The sequence below is a fragment of the Thamnophis sirtalis genome, unplaced genomic scaffold (assembly GCF_051295495.1).
Source record: "Thamnophis sirtalis isolate CommonGarterSnake01/CBP01778 unplaced genomic scaffold, rThaSir2_p1.2 scaffold_3, whole genome shotgun sequence".
NCBI lineage: Eukaryota > Metazoa > Chordata > Lepidosauria > Squamata > Natricidae > Thamnophis > Thamnophis sirtalis.
Genome location: NW_028261383.1, coordinates 20029722 through 20040819, shown reverse-complemented (window position 1 = coordinate 20040819; position 11098 = coordinate 20029722). Strand labels below are relative to the sequence as shown.

The 11098-nt window shown below is 40.6% G+C and overlaps 1 protein-coding gene across 2 annotated transcripts; it reads left to right on the top strand.

Annotated features, from left to right (window-relative positions):
• The first annotated feature begins 571 nt into the window (after positions 1–571).
• Positions 572–8984, top strand: LOC148047424 (uncharacterized). 2 transcript variants are annotated; one of them, XM_087711388.1, is made up of 7 exons: positions 572–912; positions 2903–3464; positions 3691–3808; positions 3925–4007; positions 4511–4637; positions 5402–7351; positions 8393–8984. In XM_087711388.1, the coding sequence occupies exons 2-7, from the start codon at positions 3051–3053 to the stop codon at positions 8413–8415; spliced, it is 2715 nt and encodes a 904-aa protein (XP_087567514.1). In that variant the 5' UTR covers positions 572–912; positions 2903–3050; the 3' UTR covers positions 8416–8984. The 2 variants fall into 2 exon arrangements, with proteins under 2 accessions (XP_087567514.1, XP_087567515.1); XM_087711389.1 differs by lacking the exon at positions 8393–8984 and having other exon boundaries at positions 5402–7365.
• The last annotated feature ends 2114 nt before the right edge of the window (positions 8985–11098 follow it).

Below are 11098 nucleotides of genomic sequence, written 5' to 3'. Positions count from 1 at the left end.
TCCATAAAACCACATAGAGTTTAGTCTGTCTCTTTCTCTTTCTGCCAAGTTAGATTCATGAGAATGAAAGTGACTTCCGTGTGCTGACATTGCAAACATCAAGCAAGAAGGGAGATCTTTGGTTGATTGATTTACAAAAAAACCTGAATAAAATAATATGAAATTAAGAAAAACTACTTCAGAAAATAACTTCAGTTTCTGACAGACAGAAGTCAGGAGAAGCGGCTCTTGGATTTGAGATCATCATATTAACAAATCAAGGAAATTTATTTGGTAAAAGGCCTATTATTATTATTATTATGTGGGAAACTCATCATAGATAGATAGATAGATAGATAGATAGATAGATAGATAGATAGATAGATAGATAGATAGATAGATAGATAGATAGATATTAGATTAGATATAGATATAGATATAGATATCAATGTATCCTGTGTGGAAAAAACTTCATGATGAAGAATTCCTCTCTCACAAAATAAGCCAGAATTTTGATTCTCCACAAAGATTTCCTCAACGTTGGAAAGACCAGAGATGGTTCTTAGACATTAAAAAGAGGAAAATTTGGAAACTGCTGGAGACGACACAGCCTTTCTAGGCAGGCAATGTTAGAGGGGCATTTTTCTTCTAGTCCAACGCCCATCATCCGAGTCACACATGGAACATGACGCCCTCCGTCTCGTCTGGCACCGCTTGGAGGATCTTGCAGTGGGCGTCCTCGATAGCCGTTGGAAGAGCCTGGCAAAGATCCCTCCCCCTCCTGCTTCCCAAGAAAACTGAGCATGCGCCTCTTTCTTTCCCGTCACAAGCGTTCTCCGGGGCATTCCCCCCACCCTCCCCCGAAAAGGGCTGGGATCGCATCTGAGTTTTCTATCGTGTCCGATCCGGTTCCTCTTCCCTCTGAGCCTTAAGGTGAGTTTTTTCTCAGAAGTCCAACAGTTTGCAGGGAAATCTTACACGGATGGAGGTCGGCTTTGCAAAACTAATTTCTACTTTCAGATCAGTCTTGACTCCTGGACAATTTCCTGCATATTTAGTGGCTCCCGTTTTCAGAAAGGGATTCCCTCTCCTCCTTTTTTCTAGGCTGAGAGAATCGACCTGCCGAAGTCGCTCCTGCTGCTTTTGCATGCAAGGCTGCAACTCCGTGTGCAAGGAATTGCATATAAGTTGTGCAAGGACTGGGACTCGGTTTCCTGGTTTCCAGGAAGACTTTGGGCCAGGAGATTGATGGGGTTCTCGTCTCAATTGTTGTTTGCCAACTGTGCGAAGAATTATCCCTATAAAAGATAGAGCAGTGGTAATACCATGTTTAGCCTCCAGACGCTTTATTGGAATATTAAGTAAGACATTATGTAAGAATGTTCTCAGTACTTACAATAACAAGTTTGTTTCAGACAACTGGTTAATAATAGCTGGCGGGTTAGGCTTCCTGTAGTCTTCCTTTAAGTAACAATGCTGACTATAGGGGCAGCTGCCCAACAGGATGGAGAATACGTCAAAAGGGATGGAGATTACTTGAAATGAGTAAAACAGATAGGATGGAAGTTACGGGAAGAGGACCCTTACACAAGCAGAATTTAGCCATTAGGATGGCAATAACAAGGCCGAGCTTCTGAAAATGTGTATAACTATCATGTATTTCAATGGAAGATGTCCTCCTTGGCTCTGCCATATGAGCATGGAGGTCCCTTTTGTAAAAGATTATAAATGGCTCTATATTATTGTTCAGCTGCCTCTTGGTAATTTCATACCAAAAGGGTTAATCCCTCGGGGTTATTCTGACATGAAGAAAGAGATTTATGATTCCGATTGTGTAGAAGGGACATAATAATAATAATAGAATAAGTACACTACATTGCCAAAAGTATTCGCTCACCTGCCTTTACTCGCATATGAACTTATATTGGCTCCCAATAGATGTTCAGGTGCAATTCAAGTTTCCTGGTTATTGCCTTTAAAGCTTTAGATACTATAGAAACGAGCTACTTGCAGGGCTACCTGCTCCCCTCAACCTCTGCCTGCCCCATGCATTCCCATATGAACATGCCCTATGCTCCAGATCTCTGCTGACTGAAGTCTAATGGATGTTGTTACAAATTCTCTACCCAATAACTCATATTAATACAGAACAGATAAATGACAATCAGTCTGATAAAATCCAGACTAACTATAATTAGCACAAAGAATAATGAAAAAAGTCATTAATTTGGAGAAGTCACGTTATAACTGATATGCATCTGTAGGATAATAAAAATGAATGAAGCATGGAGTAGACTAAGGAAATATCTAGCCGCATTATGGGCACTAATGCAGTGTCAGTGACTCAACACTGTGAGCTCACTGTTGTGAGCCCCCCAGAGTCCCAATGGGAGTGGGCGGCATACAAATTTTATTAAACTTGGAACTTGAATTTGGAACAATGAATCTAAAGGGGGAAAAATACAGCAATTCAGTCAGGAAGACACAATCACAGGTTAAATACTGTAGGTTCCTATGCGAGTAAAGGCAGGTGAGTGAATACTTTTGGCAATATAGTGTATAATTAATGGGGCATAATAATAGAATCAGGAGAATTAGTTTAACTTCTCTTTCGCTTATACAAGAATTGATTTGCTTCTGCCACTAATAAAATTAAGCACCACTTCTGCTTGTTTCTCTGTACCACCCTGTGTCTGGTGCATGTCTCAAACAAGAAGCAGGGTGTGTCCCTGGCCAGGCAAATGCCTGTGTGGCTAAGCCCCCAACCCCCTGTAGTCAGTCTTCCCAATAAGATGCCCCCTCCTTACAGATATTGCTGGATTTCTTTTTCTTTCTTTTTTTGGGGGGCAGGAGGAGGAAGAAGTTGCTCAGTATTCAGATTTGTCACCTCATCATATTGAACATGGTATGTTTTACATTTCAGATATATAAGTTGGAAATCTTTCCTGGTTCCCCTGAGTCCAGAGTATTTTGTGGGGAAAGAGAACTGAATGGCCTTGAGGTGATTTGGCCAGGCCTCTTCTGATTAGAATACTTGGGGAGATCCATCTGGATTAGAGACCAAAGAGAAGATGGAGGGACAAAGCCCAGCAGATGCAGGAGTTGGAGAAGGCCATCTAGCTACTCATCCATGGAGCTATAGGAAGAACGGGGCAAGTTCTGGGCAGAAGAGCCAAGAAGAGGAAGCCAACACTTCAGAGGTCCAATCCTGTGACTTCAGAAAAGTGGAGTTCCAGGAGGGGAAGACTCCCCGAGATGTTTGCAGTCAGCTTCACCGCCTTTGTTGTGAATGGCTGCAGCCGGAAAGACACACCAAGGTTCAGATGCTGGACCTGGTGCTCCTGGAGCAATTCCTGGCTGTCCTTCCCCCAGAGATGGAGAAATGGGTGCGGGAGTGTGGAGTGGAGACCAGTTCCCAGGCCGTGGCCCTGGCTGAAGGCTTCTTGCTGACCCAGGAGGAGGAAAAGATGCAAGAAGAATTGCAGGTGTGAGAATATTAACAGTTCTAAAGAGCAGCTCTCTGAATTTGTGAATCCTTTTTTGCAGAGTTTTCTGGGCTTGTTAACATTTTCTTCCAGAAAATGTTTTTGGGACAATTTTTCCATTCTGTTTCGAGTTTCAGCAATGGACAGTGGGGTCTTCTGGTTTAAAGGTGCAGTATGATAATTCAATAATACTCTTTCTTTGTTTCTCGTATCACATCATCTCCAGAAATCCTTGGAAGCTATGACTGAGTGTCCCAAGGGGAGAAAAGATTCATTCATCTCTTCTCAAGAGCTGCTCTTCAGAGAGACCTTACACGAAGATCAAAGCCACAATACTAAGCCAGGTAAGAAAATCTTTTTCTATGTGATGTGACTCCAACATTTAGCTGATTCTTTTGCTCCTCTTGATTGGAACCTGTCTCGTTATAACAAATCTGCTTCGTCCATTTTTCCCTTACAGAGAGTAGAAAGCTGTCCTTGATAATTTTAGAATCTCCTCCTCTTTGTGGTGAGGCTGAAGGATTGGCTCAACCACTACTTCAGGTAAGAAGAAGATCAGAAAAGGTCCATGAATCTTGGTTGAATTTCATTTTTGTTCTAGAGTTTATTGTAATAAATTGTTGCTTCTAAGCAATACGAATCTGACATCGGGTCATTCTAAACTGAGATGCACCTGACCTATCTCTCCCTTCTGAGGGGATCCTTTGTGAGACGCTTTCTCCACCTCTCCTGCTTCGCCATCAGATTTCATCGACTAGTTTGTTGTCAGCATCGGGGCTCTTCCTTCTGTCTCCCAGGATTATTTTCACATACCATTACAAAAAAAATTTACTCTTTTCTGCCTTTTCAAAATAATCTTTGAGACAACCGTGGCCTGATGACTGAGAATCTCTGTAGACATATACTATTATAAGTGATCTCATTCTGAATTTTGCACAAGATGCCCATTTTGTTCTCTGAATATCTCCTTGAATTGGTGGAAGAAAACTGCCAAATTATGTTTGGGATTATCTGTTAATAATAGGGGAAATTGTTTCCTTGTTCAGGGTGTTGTGTCTTTTGAGGACGTGGCTGTGTATTTCTCCAAGGAGGAGTGGTCTCAGTTGGATCCTTCCCAAAAAGCTCTCCATGGGGAAGTCATGCTGGAGAATTCCAGGAATCTGTCTTCTCTGGGTAAGAGCCCTGTCTGTGCTGAGCAACGTTGAGAAATTATGGGGTGGGGGGCTTAGATGTTAGTTCTGATAAAACATCACTTATTTATTTATATCCTGCCTTTATTTTTTGTAAATAATAAATATAGCAGAGAAACCCAATATTCCTTCCTCCAGCTGTTTTTTCCCTACAACAACCACCTTGTGAAATGGATGAGCTGAGAGAGACTGGCCCAAAATCACCCAGCCAGCCTAATGCTACATGAGTACTCACAGTCACCCAGTAACTAGTCTGGTGTGTTAACTGTTTCACCAAACTGAATTTATAGAGGGAGGAAATTTATTGAAACAAAAATTGGAAAACTGCATAGCATTCCTTTTTACATAAAGGAATTGGTTTTTTTAATACTTTCTCTCATAAAATACAACATTTCATGCCACAGAAGATTTAAATGAGAATCTGTGGACAGACTACACATAGGGATGATGTTGTTGTCCCAGTATGGTACTGTGTCCAGTTGTCCTCACGGGTTTGTGGCACCATGGAATAGTTCCATGTCACAGATTAGATCAGGATTGTGTCTTAGATTCATTGTGATGTCACTCAATCCTGTTATATAAGGATCAATAGGGATATACTTGGAAATGGATTCTTCCTAAAACTTAGTTCATGTTTGACAACGAAGCAACCAAAATATATTAATGATTCTGTGGCTGAATTTCAGAAGAAGAGGTTTGATTGTTCCCTTTTCTAGCTACATTTCATTTTCAATTTTCTTTTTGAAGGCTTTAATGGGCAAGAGAAGAAGAATTGCAATGAGGAATGCCAAGCCTTCTATCTGAAAAAGGAAAAGAGGAAATTTGCAGATCAGATGCAATCAAAGAGTGATGAAACAAAGCAATCACAAAGTGGAATTAAAAAAGGCTTTCCTCAGGTCAGTTGGCTTCCTAACTGTAGAAACATCGATATGGGGAAAAAACCATATCAATGCATGGAGTCTGGAAAGAGCTTTAATAAATCCGATCATCTTATTTCTCAAGAAAAGACACATTCAGACAGGAAATCATATACCTGCAGGGTGTGTGGAAAGACCTTCTGTAATAATGACTCTCTTAGAACTCACGAAAGGAATCACAAAGGAGAACAACTTTACAAATGCATGGAGTGTGGGAAGAACTTTATTAATAAGGGTAATCTTAATTCTCATAAGAGGATCCACACAGGTGAGAAACCATATCAGTGCATGGAGTGTGGGAAGAGCTTTAGTACGAAATATGCTCTGATTCACCACAAAACTATCCATACGGAAGAGAAGGCGTATCAATGTATGGAGTGCAGAAAAACCTTCTGTTATTATTACTCTCTTATAAGACATCAAAGAAATCACAAAGGAGAAAAACCTTATAAATGCACAGAGTGTGGAGAGACCTTTACTTGTAGCATTAATCTTAATTCTCACAAGAGGATCCACACAGGAGAGAAACCATATCAATGCATGGACTGTGGAAAGACCTTTTCTTGTACCAGTGATCTTAATTCCCATAAGAGGAATCACATGGAAGAGAAGGCATTTCAATGTGGGGAATGTGGAAAGGGCTTTAAGTGGAATTCTGCTCTTACCTCCCACAAAATGATCCACACAGGAGAGAAACCATATCAATGCATGGAGTGTGGAAAGACCTTTACTTGTAGCAGTAGTCTTAATTCCCACAAGAGGATCCACACAGGAGAGAAGCCATATCGATGCATGGAGTGTGGAAAGACCTTTACTTGTAGCAGTAGTCTTTATTCCCACAAGAGGATCCACACTGGAGAGAAGCCTTTTAAATGCATGGAGTGTGGAAAGACCTTTATTTGTAGCAGTAGTCTTAATTCCCACAACTTGATCCACACAGGAGACAAGCCTTTTAAATGCATGGAGTGTGGAAAGACCTTTCCTCGTATCAGTCGCTTTAATTCCCACAAGAGGATCCACACAGGAGAGAAGCCATATAAATGCATGGAGTGTGGAAAGACCTTTACTTGTAGCAATAGTCTTAATTCCCACAAGAGGATCCACACAGGAGAGAAACTGTATGAATGCATGGAGTGTGGAAAGACCTTTGCTTATAACAGTCACCTTGATTCCCACAAGAGGATCCACACAGGAGAAAAGCCATATCAATGCATGGAATGTGGAAAGAGATTGAGTAGTAAATATGGTCTGATTTACCATAAAAGCACCCATGCAGAGAAGAAGCCATATCAATGCATGGAGTGTGGAAAGACCTTTACTTATAACAATAATCTTACTTCCCACAAAAGGATACATACAGGAGAGAAGCCATATAAATGTGTGGCATGTGGAAAGGGCTTTAAGTGGAATTCTGCTCTTACCTCCCACAAAAGGATTCACACAGAAGAGAAACCATATCAATGCATGGAATGTGGAAAGAGTGTCTCTCTTTTTGAATCTCTTCTAAAACATCAAAGGAATCACAAAGGAAAAAAACCACATAAATGCCTGGAGTGTGGAAAGAGCTTCAGTTGTAACAGTAATCTTAATTCCCACCAAAGGATCCACACAGGAGAGAAGCCATATAAATGTGTGGAATGTGGAAATGCCTTTAAGTGGAAAGCTGGTCTTATCTACCACAAAAGGATCCACACAGGAGAGAAATCATATCAATGTAAGGAGTGTGGAAAGAGCTTTAATAATAGCCATCATCTTAATTCTCACAAGAAGATCCACCCAGGTGAGAAGCCATAGCAATGGATGGAATGTGAAAATACTTTTCATTGTAGTAGTAATCTGAATTCCCATTGAAGGATCCATGCAGGAGCAAAGCCATATATATGTGTGTGCAATGTGGAGAGGGTTTTAAAAAGAGTTTTGATCTCACTTCCCATGAAAAAATCCATTGGGGGGGGGGGAACCATGGAGAGTGGCAAGACCTTTGCTAGGAGTAACTTTCTTTACTAACCATTGAAGCATCCACACGCAGGAGAAAAGATATTAATAAAGGGCGAGTTCAATAGAAACACAGGTTTATGACTGCAGTTGAGCCCAAAATTCCAATTGCTAAGCAAAACACTTGTTGTGTTAGTTGTGCTCCATTTTACAACTCTTTTGGCTACATTTGTTAAGTTAATCATTGCAGTTTTTAAGTTAGTAACACTGTTGTTAAGTGAATCTGGCTTTTCCATTTATTTTGCTTCTGATTCTGGTCTTCTGGTTCATGTGACCATGTTTGAACAGTCATAAGTGTGAAAAATGGTCGTAAAACCCTTTTTTCAGTACTGTCCTAACTTAGTAGTAGACAAACTGTTCTAAGTTGTAGACTATCTTTCTGGGAATTCAACATAATTCAACCAAAAGCAAGAGACCATTCTCACATATATATCAACGTATCGTATGTAAATAATTTTAGAATGATGAATTTGTCTCACGAAAGAAACAAGAATTAGAAGTGAAATCTCTGTTAAAAGACACTTTTTGAAGCATTAGAGCCAAAGTGGTGCAGAGAATGCAGTATTGCAAGCTAATTCTGCTGATTGCCAGACGTTCAATTCTGACCAGAATTGAACCTTCCATTCTTCTGAGACCTATAAAATGAGGATCCAGATTATTGGAGGAAATATGCCGATTCTGTAAACAGTTTATGGAGTAGGCTCAAAAGAACCAGGCTTTGTGCTAGAGAGAGGAGTTAATTCTATTCTTTTTAAATCGCTTCTTAGCTCTACTTCTCTGGTTTTTCTTTCACTAATGTAGATAAATCTCCTTGTTGTACTTGCAGTGCCACCTTCAAATCCACACTAATCTCTTCAAACCTTGCAAGTGTTCAGCTCTTTTGGCTAGAAGAAGATTGACACTTAGTTTTGGATGACTGACATTGTCTTTCAAGTTCCTATTGATATTTCCTGAACTGTCTTCCCTACTGAAAAACTGAAATGAAACCTTTTTTTTTTGCCTCATGGAATTTGAACTTTATGTGTACTTCTCAAGATTTCCCTTCCTGCATTTTGTAATTCCACCTTTCCTCCACCTATGAGACATTATTCTCCCATTCATCTCTCCATCATGGCACCTTGTTTTGAGATAAAACTTATAAAACTTCCATGAGTTTGAATTTTCTCTCCATTTTGTAACTTGTTTCCTTTTGATGCCCATTTTTCAAGCAAGATTGTTTCTTTAGGATTCTTCCCATTTTTGCTGCCACCACTTGCTATTTTGAACTGCTGTTAGCTGCCCAGAGTCATTAATTTATTTTTTTTAAGTATTTTTATTATATAGTTTTCTTTGTTTTACATCACAGTTTCAACTTTGCAACAGTGATATACCGGTATATATCAACTTTTTTTAACATTATATATATACTATTATATCTCCTAATATTAGACAGGATCTTATTTTCTTTTGACCCACAAAATATGGCTTGGGCTGTATTATTAGGGGAGGGCTTATTGTTTTGGGGTTGCCGGGCAGTTGCCCCCTTGCGAGCGGGCTCCCGAAGAGCTGGGCACAGCCTCAGGGATGAAGCAACCATGAGGTGACCATGCTCACGAGCAGCTGCCCGGCAAACCCCCTCTCCAGCCTGGCAGAGCGCCATTCACTGAGGCGCCAAGCCACGTGCCTCTCTGCCCGGTCCTCAGCTCCCACGGCTTGGCACATTTGGGATACCCCCTAGGGCAGTGCATGGAGCTCTGCCCATCTGGGTCGGGTGCCATAGGGCCCACAACCATAGAGCGCACTCCTACAGTGGCCGCTGCTGGAAGAATCAGAAGCCGAGTTCCGGAGTTTGGAAGCCGGAGAAGTTATGCTCAGAGCGCAGTGGCAGCGGCATCCTGGCCCTGCAGAGGGAGCTGGGCCAGGGCATGGTGAGGCTGGGAGGCATGTGAACTGGGGGTGGAACAGGCGCTCGCGCAACCACCCTCTCCAGCCGGGCAGAGCTCCATGCACTGACCTGGGGGGTATCCTGACTGTGCCAAGCTGCGGGAGCTGGGGGGCAGGCAGAGTGCCACGTGTCTTGGCGTCTTATGGATACCCCCTAGGTCAGTGAATGGCACTCTGCCTGGCTGGAAAGGGGGTTGTCCAGGGGCCTTATTTTCATGGAGGGCCTTATATTTTTGCCCACGCAAAAAATGTGGCAAGGCCTTAGTTTCAGGACAGGTTGCATTTTCGGGGAAACATGGTATACAGTATCATGTTTGTAGCTATTGTTTCCATATTTCTAACACAATTCTCTACATAATTATCATTCTATATACATTTTATAACATCCTACCATAATATTATTTACAATAAATATTTTATCTCTCATTATACTTATATTTATTTCTAATTTCTAGTTCGTTAATCGTCTTTCATTGTTAATTTTCAAATCTTTGCTTTGCATCTACTCTCTAACCTATTGTACCATATATCCCAAATTAAATAGTATTCTCTCTCTCCTTTGTCTTTAATTTCCATTGTCCACCTGTCCATCTCACCACAGTGTAATATTTTCTTTATTACCATTTATATTTCCATTTTTCCAATTTTGAGCACATACAATTCTAGCCGTTGCTATTACATGTAGCATTAAGTATTGGATCGTTTTATTATATTTCCCTGTCAACATGCCTAATAAAAAGAGCTCTGATTTTAAATGTTTTCTGTTTTACCATTTCCTCTAGCCACTTTTTTATCTTTATCCAGTACTTTTTTACCAAAGAACAGGTCCACCACATATGGTAGTATGTTCCCTGTTTCGGTTTGCATTTCCAATATTCTGGTGATCTGTTGGGGGACATTTTTGCTAGTCTTGCTGGCAGTAGGTGCCATCTATAGAAATTTTATATAAGTTTTCTCTATATGCTGCTGACATTGTCAATTTATAATTTCTTTCCCACAGCTTTTCCCTAATAGTGCATCATTGTAGACCTCTAACAGTAAAGGTTCTAGCGCTTCTTGTATGATTTTGTACAATTCTGTGGGAAGTCCATTTAGACCAGGAGTTTTATTATTTTTTTGTTTCTTAACTGCCTGAATTATTTCCATTGTTGTTATTCTTTCATTTAGCATCGTTCTCATTGAATCAGTTCATTGATACAGTTACAATCAGAGAACCAAAACAATCAGAGAACCAAAACAATCAGAGAACCAAAACAACCAGAACCATTGAATCAGTTCATTGATACAGTTACAATCAGAGAACCAAAACAATCAGAGAACCAAAACAAGTGCGAAGTTGCACAGCGTCTTTTGGGATCTTCAGATGGAATAAGAGAGGTCACCACTCATGCCGGAAAGACCAAAAGGAGAGTTGGAAGCACCAAGAGGAAGCCCACAATAGTAAAAAATAGGAAACAATCCTGAGGGGGAAAAAATGCTCAAAAGAAATCAAGTTGCAAAATGGAGAGAAAGCTGAAACTCATAGACCTTTTAGAAATTTTACCTCAAAACAGGTGACATGATGGAGAAATGGAGAATGGAAGATTGAAATCTCATGTGTGACTGGAGA

Bases quoted from the DNA above. Each gene is read 5' to 3' on its own strand.
- LOC148047424 (XM_087711388.1), top strand. From the start codon at position 3,051: ATGGAGGGACAAAGCCCAGCAGATGCAGGAGTTGGAGAAGGCCATCTA. The intron at 3,809-3,924 runs GTAAGAAAATCT...TTTCCCTTACAG, and splicing joins AAGCCACAATACTAAGCCAG to AGAGTAGAAAGCTGTCCTTG. The intron at 4,008-4,510 runs GTAAGAAGAAGA...TTCCTTGTTCAG, and splicing joins TGGCTCAACCACTACTTCAG to GGTGTTGTGTCTTTTGAGGA.